The 13723-nt window shown below is 57.2% G+C and overlaps 1 protein-coding gene across 1 annotated transcript; it reads left to right on the forward strand.

Moving 5' to 3' along the window:
- The first annotated feature begins 1910 nt into the window (after positions 1-1910).
- SUMO3 (small ubiquitin like modifier 3) lies at positions 1911-13723 on the forward strand. Its single transcript, XM_060640602.3, has 4 exons — positions 1911-2066; positions 6648-6776; positions 10359-10430; positions 12364-13723. Exons 1-4 carry the CDS (start codon positions 2046-2048, stop codon positions 12439-12441), a joined length of 300 nt encoding a protein of 99 aa, XP_060496585.1. The 5' UTR covers positions 1911-2045; the 3' UTR covers positions 12442-13723.

The raw sequence follows: 13723 nt of genomic DNA on the forward strand, positions 1-13723 counted from the left end.
CTGATTGTCGTGTCTTGATTATGGGTGTTCTCCTCTGTGTGTGCGTCTTGTAGAACACCGATATTGCCCGCCGGACAACAGAGACTGAGGTTACTGGTATTTCTATCTGGAAATGGACATCCCTCCTCTGTTCGGCTGCCTCCGTAGGGGGTGAGTGAAGCAGGTGGGAGTCGAGTGAGTCTGGGCTCGGTGGCCGTTACGGTTTCTTTAGTGTTCACTGACCTCAGATTCCTTTGGCATCCCCTGTGCTGCAGGATAAACTCACGCTTGCTTCTTGGTGCTGTCCTGGCACAGGGTGTGTGTATGCGGTGGGCAACGGGGAGACTCTATCGCCGAGGTCCGGCCCCATGTCCTTGGATCTTGGCTGGGACTTCTGTGGGGACCCCGTTTCCTTTCCAGGGACAGGAGACCTCCAGAGGGCCGGGCCCAGGATGTATTCCGACAATGTGGACAATGAAGGGACACCTTCAAAGACTTTAAGCTCAGATTTCTAGACCTAGAAAAATATCTTCCCAAACTGAAGGAGAGACGTGAGGTGCAGGCGGAGTGGGCGGCCGTCCAAGGACTCTGAGAGTCCCCGAGAGCAGGCAGATTGGAGGGGCCCGGACTCAAAGACCGGGAAGCTGCAATCCCAGCTCGCCGATAGTTTAAGGAAAGCTATGGTTTTATAGGTTTTCCAGCTTCTCGTTTTCAGACCAGGATAATTATTGTTCCAGCTTTCTGCGTCCTCAGCGGAACCCTCCCCCTGTATGATTTCTTACAACTTAATGACCTTCTCTTAGAGACCTAATATGTAATTAATCGTGTTGTTCAGATTCTCTATGCGCTCGGTTTCTGTTATGTAGCGTGCATTCCACAAACCTCAGGAAAGCGGTCACAAGACAGCCTCCTGCACCCACCCCACCAGCGCCCCCAGGGGCTGGGCCTCGACTCACCAGACTCAGAAGGCCGTGATGGGGACTGGTAAGGGGAGAAGGGGGACGCAGCTAGGGGTGAAGCCTGGCTCCACCAGGAGATAAGTGGCCATAGGAGAAGGCCCTCCACACGCCTCTGTCCATCCTCTGTCCCGGTGAAGGGCGCAGGCTCTGGGGTGCGTGGGGGCTTGCTGAATGAACGCCTGCAAGCGGTCTCTAGCGGTGGCGCAGAGAGGTGGCTCAGCCTTGGGTCTCCTTCCTTCCCCTGCGGCTCCTCTTAACTGGACGCGTGGCTCCTCACCTTATCCAGGAGTGGGGCTGCCTTGTGAGGCAACACTCACTCACCAGGTCCCCTGTGGTCACCAGAGATGGTTCACCAGACTGGCCTTTGCTTCCTTTTCCTCTGAAAAACCGTGCTGCACTAGCGAAACGAGTGGGCGTGCCTGGGCCTGGCCGGCTGAGCAGAAGCAGGCCAAGGACCAGGTCGATGGACGAGGGCACCGAGGAGGCGGAGAGGCCCTTCTCAGGCGCCAAGACAACGTGTCCATCCTGGTCCCTGACCCCTGCCTGTGGGCGTTCCCCTGGGCGCCCCCGCGCTCCCGTGTGTGCCCTCGGAGCCCCTCGGTGCCTTGTGCTCGCCCCTCCCTTTCCTGTGCGCCCGGGGCCCCTGCGTGTCCTGGGCGTCCCCCTTCCCTGTGCGCCCCCGGAGCCTCCCCCCAGCCCCCCCCCCCCCCCCCCCCGGTCTTGTGCTCGCCCTCCCCTTTCTGTGCGCCCCAGGGCCCCTCAGTATCCTGGGCGCGCCCGCCTTTCCCGTGCGCCCCCGGGCCCCTCGGTGCCCCGTGCTGTCCCGCTGTCGGAACGGCCGGATGGCGCGGGGCCGCTCCGTGACGCATTTCCAACCACCAGGAACCTCGGCCCGGCCGAGCGCGCGCCCGACGCCTCGGGGCACGCGCCTCGTGCACGCGCGCCTCCACGTGACCCCCGCGCCGGCCAACCGGCACGCAGGGATTTGGGGGGCAAAGCGCGGCCCCGCGAGCAGTTGCGGCGGGAGAGCGGCGGGCCGAGAGCGTGACTCGCCCGCTCCGGCGCTGCCTGCTTCCCCGCCGCCGCCTCCCGCCGCCGCGCGCAGCCATGTCCGAGGAAAAGCCCAAGGTAAGGGCCGGCGGGCGCGGGGCCGGGGCCCCTGGGTCGGCCCCGCGCTCGCGCCGTCCCCGCCGCCCCCCGCCCCGGTCCGCGCCCGGCACCCTCCGCCACCTCGGGATGGAGGGGGAAGGGGAGGCGGTGTCTGCGGGGTTTCCCCGCGCCCTGGGCCTCCTGCCCCTCCCCCCGCACGCCGCGCCGCTCCCCTCCCCCTCCTACACGGCTCCGCCCCGCCCAGGCCCCGCCCTGCTGCTGCTCCGCCCCGGCCCCGCCCCGGCCCGGCCCCGCCCCGAGGCGCTCCTCGCCCCACCCAGGGTCCGCCCTGACGGTCCGGGTCCCGCCCCTCGGCTCGTGGGCGCCTTGCCGTTCTCGGAGCCTCGCTCGGGCGGACCTTGGACACAGCGGCGGGGGGCGCGTCCCCTGACCCGACCCTCCCCGCCGGGACCCCTGAGCCACCTCCGGATTCACCCTCCCTCTCCTCCCATCCGCGACCCTATCCGGGACCTACCCCTAGCCTTGACCTTTGCCCCACTACCCCTTTCTCTCCGGGGCCGTGCTTTCCCAGGACCTTTCTCGCTGAGACCTTTCCCGGCTGCTGCCCTTTCGGACCCCCCGGTCCGCGCCTCCGCCCTGCGGGGTCTGGACGATCCCCCTTATGTCTTCGTAGGGCGCGGAGAGGGCGCACGCTGGGTACCCGCGGCGAGCCCGCCCCAGCCGCGTCCTGCTGCGCCCTCCAGTGTGTGCCCTCCCTTATTCATCGAAGTCCTCGGAGTGTGTGCCCGCCCACCTCTCCATCACCTCCTCCGGTGTGCGCTCCGCCCTCCCCGTCGCGTTCTCTACTGTGCACTTCCCCCTTACCTACCGCGTCGGGGTCGCTTTCCTGTCCTCCTCCCCATCACACCCTCTGACGTGTGCTCCTCCCCTTCCCGTCGCGCCCTCTGCGGTGTGCTCCCCATCCTTTTGGGGCTCCCTGGTGTTGGCCCCTCACTTCGGTGCGTTGGCAGTCAGTTCTTAGGAAGATCCGACGTTATGTTACCTGCTCTTATTGTGTGTGTGTGTGTATTTTTTGTCTGCACTGTTGGGGTCTATTTTTTTTTGCCCAAGTGGAAGATCAGCTGAGCTGAGTGCTTTGCATATAGGTGGCCTCCGACGTCAGCCTGTTTGGTACTGGAGATGGCACCCCCTCTGCACAGAGACCGGAGCCCAGCCTCCGTACACACAGGAGGCAGAGCTGGGGTTGGGTGGACCCTCCCAGAGCCCCCATCAGGCCTTGGTGGAAGCTCGCACCGTCCTCGCTGTGACTTGAGAAGAGGTCACACTCCCACACAGCCTCCTCGTTCCAGATGTGGTCGGAGCCTTTGCTTTTTACCAGCTCAGCCTTTATACCAGTTTCCCATCTTGGGCGGATTGTCTTCAGTGAGGCAAATATAAAGGCCTTTACGGTTCTCTGGGGCTTCCTCTGACTGACGCGTAAATACGTGCGGCACTTGGTGGCTTTGCTGTACTTAAACTTTACTGTTAGGTGGTCGCCTTCTATGTTCCAGTTCAGTTGAGTGAACTTGTTTTAACTACTACTTTAAAGAAAAGATGTTTACTTATTTATTTTGAGACAGAGCATGCAGGGGAGGGGCAGAGAGAGAGGGAGAAAGAGGACCCCGAGCCGGCTCCGCACTGTCAGCACAGAGCCGGACACGGGGCTCAAACCCATGAACTATGAGATCATGACCTGAGCCGAAATCAAGAGTCGGATGCTCAGCTGACTGAGCCCGCCAGGTGCTCCTGTTTTCACTACTTCTGAACTGAGGCCGGGCTGTGCCCTGTGAGCCTGGAGAGGGCAGGAGGCACGCTCCCGAGCCATCACGGTGCTGGGATAAAACCTTGTGGGTCAGTTGGGAAAACAGCCCCCTCTGGTTGAGGCAGAGGGTTGACCTTAGTGATTTGAGGTCATTGTTTCTTTTCTTTCACTCCTGTTTACTAGGAACTCGCTAGGGGTCTGGGACAGGCCATTGGTTTAAGCAGGGAGAGGGGCTTGTGACCTTCCCTGCCCCCACAGCCCCCGAGGGAGCTGGCGCCCCCAGCACCCTCCCCGAGCCCCTCCTGCCATGTTCCTCCACCTGGACTTGCCTCCACCGCCTGGCTTGTTTGCGTCCTGGGCGCTGTGTCTGTTTGTTTTGACACGTCGATATCTTTTCGTTAAAAAAGCAAATGCGTTCTCTATCCACATGCAGAAGAATGAAGTTGGACTCTTACCTCACACCATGCACAAAAAAGCAACTTGAACTAGATCGAGGACCCAAATGTAAGACCTGAAACAAAACTCTCAGAAGAAGACCTAGGACAAAAGCTTCCTGACATTGGACTTGGCAACGACTTCCTGGATGTGACAGCACAGACACAGCAACAGAAGAAAAAAATAAACAGATCGCACTATTTGAAAATTAAAAATTGTGTGCATCAAGAGACACCATCCGTAGAGTCCGAAGCACCCCACAGAGTGGGAGAAAATATTTGCAAATCATCTGATAATGGGTTAATATCCAGAATATGTAGATCACCCTTAACAACAGCACCAAAATAGAACCTTATTCAAAAATGGACCAAACTCTTGAATAGACATTTCCCCAAAGAAGATCCACAAATGGCCAAAAAGCACGTGACATATGCTCAGTGTTGCTAACAGGGAAACGCAAATCAAAACCCCAGTGAGATACGCCTCACACCCGCGGGGTGGCCGCTATAAGAAAACAGAAACACGCGTCGCTGGTGAGACCGTGCAGCTGTTGGGACGCTTGTGCCCTGATGGTGGGAATGTAAAATGGGGTGGTCACTGGAGAAACACTATGGGTGTCCCTAAAAAAATTAAAAATAGAATTACCGCATGCCCCTGCGATCCCACTTCAGGGCGTTGGCCCCCAAACCCCGAAAGCGGGGACTCCGAGCCACCCTTGTTCATCCACATTCGCTGCAGCGTCCTTCGTAATAGCTACAATGTAGAAGCAACGCAAGGGTGCTCAGTTCCAAGGGATGAAAAGGGTTCCGGGGATGGATGCGGTGAAGGTTGTAGGACATCAGGAGTGTATTTCATCCCAACCTAAAGTGGTTAAACAGTAGATTTTATGTTCCGTGTATTCTAACACAAGACAAATTGAAAAAAAAAATTCTCTCTCTAAGCAGGTATGAATGCGGTACCCCGGATTGGATCCCAGAACAGAAAAGGACCTTAGTGGGGGCATTGGGAAAATGCCGGGAAAGCTTGGCGTCCCGTTCCTAGAGACGCACGCCAGTGCTGGCTTCTCAGGTGCCAGATGGGTGTGGCGTGTGGGGTGCTGAGGTGAGAGGGAGCCGGCGAGGGGGGTGTGCGGCTGGAGCCCGGTTCTGCACCTTTTCTGTAAATTCCAAAATAAAAGCTTTATTTGAAGAAAAAAAAAAAGCGCTCAACAAATGCATCCTTCGTCTCTGGGGAGAGGGGGGTGCTCACGGGAGCGCCCCAGCTCCCACCTTGGACACCCCGCTTGCACTGCCCGCTTGCCCACGGCGGAGTCCATGTTCCGGAGAAGGAGGCCACCAGTGCGTCCACCTGTGTCCTGGGGCTGCTGCTCTTCCGGAGCCCTCCGTGTCCCCAGCAACCCGCGTGCCTGGGCACCGAGGGAGGGATAGGAACGGCCGTGGAGGCAGAGGCAGTACAGAGGAGCCCTGCCCCCTGCCCTCAGCCCTCGTGGGTCGGATCCCCCCACAGGACGTGCCAGAGAGAGGCGGGGGTGTGTGACAGTTGACATTAAACTTTATCTCTGAAAAGGCTCAGGCCAGCTTCGTCATTTTGTTCAAAACAAACGACTCCTGTCTTCCCCGGCAGTACCAGATAAGTGAGGTGGCCCTGTGCCCACAGCACCTGCCGTGGCCGCCCTCCATGGCTCTGGGCAGTGGCTCGGGGACCCAGGCATCCCCAAGAGCCTGCTGCTCAGGGTTCTCCTTCGTTGTCTTGTCTTCGTGAACCTTCGTTGTCTTGTCTTCCCAGTCTGTATAAGTCTGTACAACCTGTGAGTGTGTGGTTTAAGAGTAATCTTATAACAAAGATGGAATTTTTTTCTAGATTTATTAAGCAGATTTTTTCCTTTGAATTTAGAATCTGAAAATTTTTTAGATTTGTGCTGTTTCCTCTCAGATGCTTAACAAATACAAGTTAAAAGTGAATTGTGTGTAAAAATGAAACAGTCCTAGGAGTGACTCTAGATCGCAGGAGAACTTTAAGAGTTCAGTTTCATTTATTTATTAAAAAACTTTTTTTAACATTTATTTATTTTTGAGAGACCGAGCGTGAGCAGGGGAGGGGCAGAGTGACAGGGGGAGACATCTGAAGCAGGCTCCAGGCTCCGAGCTGTCAGCACAGAGCCTGACTCAGGGCTCGAGCTCACAATCCGCGAGATCGTGACCTGAGCCGAAGTCGGACGATTAACCGACCGAGCCACCCAGGCGCCCCTAGAATTCTGTTCGTTTTAAAGACTTACACCCCAGCAGTTACCCCCAGACTCGCGTGTGAAAACGGCGGCTATTTGGAGATGTGGTCCTGAGACCCGGTTTTGCGTGTCTTTGCAGGAGGGGGTGAAGACCGAGAACGACCACATCAACCTGAAAGTGGCCGGGCAGGATGGCTCCGTCGTCCAGTTCAAAATCAAGAGACACACGCCGCTGAGCAAGCTGATGAAGGCGTACTGCGAGAGGCAGGTGCGTGCAGCCCTGCCGAGGGCCAGGCCGCGCGGGGGTGTGTGCAGTGCGTGTGTCCTGTGTGCGCGGGGGTGTGTGCAGCGTGTGCATCGCATGTGCGTGTCATGTGTGTGCATGGGTTTGTGTGTGCGCGTGCCCTGCGTGTGCGCGTGCGCGTGCTCTTCCTCGGGGGCAGGCAGTTATCCGGTGCCCCTGTCGGTCACCGCCATCAGCTCTTCCTCGTGCGCACCTGTCACACCGCCTGCCCTTCCTCCGGAGTCTGGCGGGTCCTCCTGATGCAGCCGGGGTCACGTTCAGCTGCAGAGCAGTGAGCGCGCGTGCGGTTCTGCGGCAGCCGGAACACGTGTGTGCGCACGCCGCCCTCCTCACTGCGGTTTGCGGAAAGTGCTTGATTCCCTCCCTTTGCTCGGCCGTGTGCGCAGCAGAGCGATTGGCCGGCACCCCCCGCGCGGTGGCGGGCCGGCCGCTGTAGCTGTCCTCCGGGTCAGCAGCGTCTCTACAGACTTGGGGCTCACACAACGCTTGTGCTTCCCGCCGCCGTGTCCCGTGTCCTCGTTCTCGCTCGGGGGCTCCCTTCGCCCCGGGGCTCTGCGCCACCCGAGGACCTACGTGGCGGCATCGCTGTGGCATCGCCGTGGCGCGTGGCCCGCCCGGCCTCTGCTCCCTTTGGTGGGAGGCGGCTTTGTCCAAATGCTTTGCAAATGCTGGTGGTTGGTTGGTTCCCGTCTTGGCTCTGATGATGCCTTGGGCTTGTTCTAAAAAACACTATAAAAATCCTACGTGCCGTCCTCTTTTTCTCCCTTCTTTTCAGACTTGCTCCTCGGAGGCAGTCACTCCCAGCCCCTTCAACTGTTTCTTTCGCTCTTTCTTGGTAAATAGGTTTCTGTTTCTGTTTCTTCATGTTTTTGGCCGTAGAGATTATTTTCCCCCAAGAAGGCTGGAAAGTCATAGCTCTCTGACCCTGCTGTCTGTTCACGTCCCTGCCCCTGTCCTTCCAGTAGATTGCCCTGGAATGTGCCGGGTGCTGCCCTGGGGCCCGGCTCCTGTCCACGTCGGGTTTCTGTTGGTCAGGTGGTGGTCGTGTGTGATTTTTCTGGGTGTCCATCAGTAACGTGTCAGCCACGGTCTCCACAAGTACCGTACCTCCACAGGACCTGGCCTTGGGCACTGCGGGCACATCTTTGGTGTCCGGCCGCCCTCCTGCCCCTTCCTGCCCGGGCCACACCGGTGGCACAGCTGTCATCGTGGAGCCACCCTGGAATCCATCTGGAGGCTTCTTTTGCCTGCATCCTGTGGTCTTCTGGATGAATCTTCATCCCGTCTCCCAGCATCTTACTCGAAGGGTTATCAAGGGCAGCGTCTTTGAGACTCTGTTCTGAAAATGATTTGCTTTTCACGAACCTTCACGCTTCACTATTTGGCTGCGTGTAGATTTCTAGGTTGAATTTCTAGAAAAGTCATTTTCTTTATTTGGAGTTATCACCTCGCGTTCTTCTAATGTTGGTGCGGCGAGTTCGGGGACATTCTGATCCTCTGTCCTTTGAATGCACTTTGCTTTTCTCTGAGAGCTTTTGGGACCTCCTTCTCCTGTCTGGACACTTCGCCCTCATGTGCTTTGAGAGCACGATCGTCCCCTTCACTTTCTCGGTACTTTCTACTTTCTTTTGTCTAAAGTAATTTCTACACCCAACGTGGGGCTTGAACTCACGACCCTGAGATCAGGGGTCACATGCTCCACCGCGCCACCGACTGAGCCAGCCAGGCGCCCCTCCGGTACTTTCCACATAGAAACTTTTCAGTTCAGGAAACACGACTTACGTTGGTTCTTCCGTGACTGGCCTCTCCCGTCCTGTCCCCCGTGTTCGGAACGCCCACGCATGTTGGAGTCACCTCTTCTGGAGCTGTCCCTCGAGATCATCGCTTCCCACCTGGCACTGACCGGGCTTTAGCGTTTCTGACGGTTTTTTTTCTGGAAGCTCCTCTCGACTTTCTGTTCCCACCTTATGCGGACAGACCTGCTTCTGTCATGACGTCTAATTTCCAAATGGTCTTCATTCCTCCCTGTTCTCTGAGGGTTTCTTTCCCCAGTAGTCAGTAACGCTCGTTTTCTGCCTCCCGGAGGATTTCTAGTGTGTGTGACCTCTGGCCCCTCCCGTCCCCTGGGTCTGGTGCTTTCCTTCCTTGCTGGCTGCATGTCTCACGTGCCTGAGCCTGTCTTCACACGGCCCCCCGAGTCCTGGTGAACTGCTCATATTTAAGAATGCAGCCCAGACAGCTGCTGACCCACTCGCCACCACGGGGTGACCTGCCAGGATTGGTGGTTTTGTGGGGGGGCTCCCAGGCGTCTCAACCTGTGAGGCAGCAGATCTCCCAGAAGGGGCCCCCCCGGGCTCCTGCCTGTGCCCTGGGGGTGCAGCCGGATGGGCGAAACGGGGCTGCCGTCACTCGTCCCTCGTATCCTGAGTCCAGGGCTCAGCGTTGACCTCTCCAGGAAGTAGACCTTTTGCCCTTGGGAGGTGCCAGCTGCTTGGGGCTTGGGGGGCCCCGATATGGGGGTCCAATAGGAACTTTGAGGCAGTCATCCAAAATCAGCTGCGTGCTACATCTCTGCCTCCGGGTGCCCGTGTGCAGGTCCCTAGGCCTGGGGGGCTCCCTGTCTTGCCCCCACCGCCACCCTGACCTTGGGGTCTGGTGTCCACAGCCCCGCAGCCCCCAGCCAGCAGCCATGTCGTCTGCCTGCTGGCCCGTCTCCTCTCCTGTTTTCTTTGTCCTTCGTTGTTTTATGTCTTCCCAGGAGGTTCAGGGGGAGCAGAGATGCATGTTTTCATGCTGCCTGTTGTGTTCAAGCGAAGTCAGAATTGCTTTTTAAGAGGAGGTGCTTTTTCTCCTCGACCATGTTTGCCGTGCCCTGGGGACGAAGAAAGTCTGCCTGTGCTGCTCCCTGGACAGAAACGCTCTGCTGCAGCCCCTCCGGGCCCGGGGGTCAGGACTGCTTCCCACCCGCACGCGGCCCTTGACCACAGGCCTCGTCCTTACCTGACGGCTTCTCTTGGAGGAGTTTAAAAAAACTTTTTTTTTTAAACGTTTATTCGTTTTTGAGAGACAGAGAGCATGAGTGGGAGAGGGGCAGAGAGAGAGGGAGACAGAATCCGAAGCAGGCTCCAGGCTCCGAGCTGTGAGCACAGAGCCCGATGCGGGGCTTGAACCCACGAGCTTCGAGATCATGACCTGAGCCGAAGTCGGAGGCTTAGCTGACAGAGCCCCCCCAGGCGCCCCTCTCAGAAAGTTTTCAGGGCGCCCCTCTCCAACAGTGTAGGATTGTGCTGGCTCCTCGAGGGAAATGAGGGGGTGGGTGGGGCCGGGCACTCGCAGCAGCTGGAGAGTGTCAGAGCAGTGGTTTCTGGAATTATCCCTGCTGGGGCATCACGTGAAAGAGATTGTAGGCCCACTGGCAAGCTTTTATAATCAAGTGGACCAAAAACCTCTATGTTCAGAATTCAGGTGCTTTGAGATAAATGTCTTATTTTTTGGAATTAATGTGTTATCTGGAAATATCTAATGATAATTGGTTTTCCTTTTCAGGGCTTGTCAATGAGACAGATTAGATTCAGGTTTGACGGGCAGCCGATTAATGAAACAGACACCCCTGCGCAGGTACGAAAGCTCCGTGTGTGTGCGCTTTCTGGCTCCTTCCCGCCGCGCTCGACCCGCTCCTGTTGGGAAGGGCTTGAAAGCTGCTGATGGGTGCTCATGCAGAATACTCTTCCTTTCTTAATGGTTTTAGTTATTAGGTTATTTAACTTTTCTTGGTCACGTACATTTCTGAGAGAGAGCGAGAGAGAGACCGAGCGTGAGTGGGGGAGGGGCAGAGAGAGGGAGACACAGAATCCGAAGCAGGCTCCAGGCTCCGAGCTGTCAGCACAGAGCCCTACCTGGGGCTCGAACCTACAAACTGTGAGATCATGACCTGAGCTGAAGTCGGATGCTTAACTGAGCCACCCAGGCGCCCCTAGGTTATTTCATTTTTAAATTCTGAATGTTCTGAAGTTTTTGAAATGAGAGACGTGCACTTGGTCACATAGCATCCTCCACACCGGGGGATGGGGCAGGAGGACCGGGTCCTGAGCGGCTGCGTCCGGGTCATGGACGAGGGTCACGCAGACCCACCTGGCACCTCTCCCGGACGTGGTTTCCACCCACCCCCCCGTCTGGACGCCGAACTTGCAGCTCAGTTACTGTCCTGATTCTCATGCCCTTTCCGTATTTATGCACGCGGGGCATGGGTGCCAAGGACAGGCACAGCCGTCGTTATCAGCCACGCGGTTTCTCCTCCGCGTAGCCCCCACACCCCCGTCCCGTCACCGTGCATCACGCTGCGGTGAGGAGGGCTTCGGCCTTGAGGTCAGCAGGACGGCCTTGTGCTCGAGAGCCACTGACCCTCGCGGAGTCCCCACCTTCTGCGTCTGCAAAGTGGCGAGGGTGCCCGTTTTCTCCCCTTTGCGGAGTCGTGGGAATCGTGGGACTGGTTCGCATGTGGGGACCGCGCAGCCAGAGGCTGTGCCTCTGCCCGCCCCCGGGTGCCACGCGGCTGGCACCGGGGTCGGTCCGGAGGCGCCCCCCGCCGGCCCCAGCGCGCCTTCTCTGTGTTTCTGGGAAACCTTACCGCTTCCAGCCAAACAGCCTGTTTCAATTGGCAGAAGCTTCCTTGTGTTCAGAGAAGGGCGGACGAGGCGAGGTGGTCGTGTGCCCTCTGTGGGGGAAAGCAGCAGCAGGCAGGAAACGTTTGCGGCTTCCCTGCCCTGGTCTAGGGGGGAGAGGGAAGGGGCAGAGTGGGGCAGCCAGCGGTGCTCCCGCTTGTGCGGTTTAGATTCAGCCTGCTTTGGAGCTCACGGGCATGACCCCGCTGCGCCTGTCATGAGGTATGTGGTCCTGCTGGTCCCCAGGACTCCGCACCGCTCGTTAGAGGCGTCTGATTGGAAAACGATTTTGCGTCATGTTCAGTAAAAGTTGTATTTATTTCATTTTTTGTCAGAGAGGGGAGAGAGAATCTTAAGCGGGCTCCACGCTCTTGGCACGGAGCCTGACACGGGGCTCGGTCCCGTGACCCCGGGATCACGACCTGAGCTGAAACCAAGAGTCGGACGTTCGCCTGACTGAGCTGCCCAGGCGCCCCTCAGGAAAAATTTTAGACACTTGTTTATGTTTAAATGAGACGCGGTTTTTCTTTCTTTCAAAGGTTCTATTTATTTTTTTAAGTAACCTGGGCACCCAACATGGGGCTCGAACTTACAGCTGAGATCGAGTCTCCTGCTGTACGGACTGAGCCAGCCAGGCGCCCCAGAGTCTTACTTTTTCCACCAGCGTCCTTAGCTTTGCACGTTCTTTTGTAAGTTCCGTCAGGGGAGGCTTGGGGGTGGACAGGGCTTCTTGGAGATCCAAAACCAGCATCTTTTCCCTGCACGGGACACACGAGGACGGGTTTGGGGACGGCGTCCTCCAGGGTGAGGAAGACGGGTCCGTTCTGTGACAGTGAGGAAAGTAACCGCTGTCGCTCTCTCCCCGTGCCCGTCACGCCGCCCCCCGCCAGCTGGAGATGGAGGACGAGGACACCATCGACGTGTTCCAGCAGCAGACGGGAGGCTCGCGGGACAGCCGCTGTCGCTAAGGGCGCCGCCTCTACAAGGACCGTCCCCACCGTGTCTTCGGCCTTGCGTCTGCTGTTGAATAGTGAACAAGTGGCCATGCCAGTCACAAAGGAGTCTGCAGAGACCCGAGGACAGTCACCAAAATTACTTTCCTCTCTGACATTTTGCGAGGGCAATTCAGAACTCTGTCTGCAGGGGGCCACCGCTGACACCCGGCCAGTCACACTTGTCTTTGCGTAAGATGAGTTGCGAGGTTTCTTTTGGTTTGTTTTTGCTTTCATTTTCGTCCCCCCTCCCCCCGCCGCCCCAGAACATTGGCCCAAACTGTGGTCTGCAGGTTCAGTTTTCGTCTAGATGGGGATCTTACCCCAGGTATTGAGCGCCACCCCCCCCCGCATATTCCAGCTGAGAACTCCCAGCACCACAGTGGGGATGCTTCCGTTGGACAGGCTTTGGGGGCAATTTGGCGATGGAGACAAAGTGTCACTATTTCGTATAGGCACAGGTTTTTACAATGCTAAGTGTTGCATTTTAGAATATGGTAAAGTTGAAGGGAAAATACTGGAATGTGTTTTTAAAAGGTAAAATGAAGGATAACCAGGTCCTTCAGTAACATGGCGCTGGGTGCCCCGCTCCTCGAGTGGCCCTGTGGTCGGGGTCTGGGGTCCAGGAGCCATCGCCACCCACTGCCTGGTGCCCGGTGCCACGGCACGGGCAAAGGTCAATGCAGCAAAAACCCTTTTCCCCTGAATAGAGACGAAAGGAACCCCCACATTTCTCACTTGGTAATAGTGCTGTGGCCTCAGATTTCTCCTCGCATTTGCTTTGGACGAATAATTATGGTCTATATATTAAAAAGCAAGATTCAGTATTGCACCTAACGTTTTTGTGTAAAAGACCTGCTTCCAAGTGTGTTGCCAGTGAAGCCCACGGAAAGGTGACCCCGTGTTGCCCTCCTGGACTTGGGCTGTGCTGCTTTGCAAACAGCTACGGGGTTTACGCTTTAGTACGTGATTGCAGTTCTGTGAGATGTTTTGGGATCTGTACCAATTAAGCCCTGATAGATTTCCTCCTGTCGTTCTGTATGGACCCACTGCTGCCTTGTTCTAGTCCCGGAGTGTGACCATGACCGTCCTCTCTTGCTTGCCTGAAATCTTGCTGAAGATGTTCGCATTTCCTTTGTGTTTTGCTGTTTGGGCATGGGTGGGACGTCTGCTGGCTCTGTTGTGTTTATTCCCCAATTTGTACATTATTTGTTGTCCTTTGCTACTGTAAACAGTAAATATAGTTTGGTATTCTGTC

The sequence above is a fragment of the Panthera onca genome, chromosome C2 (assembly GCF_046562875.1).
Source record: "Panthera onca isolate mPanOnc1 chromosome C2, mPanOnc1 haplotype 2, whole genome shotgun sequence".
NCBI classification, from domain to species: Eukaryota; Metazoa; Chordata; class Mammalia; order Carnivora; family Felidae; genus Panthera; species Panthera onca.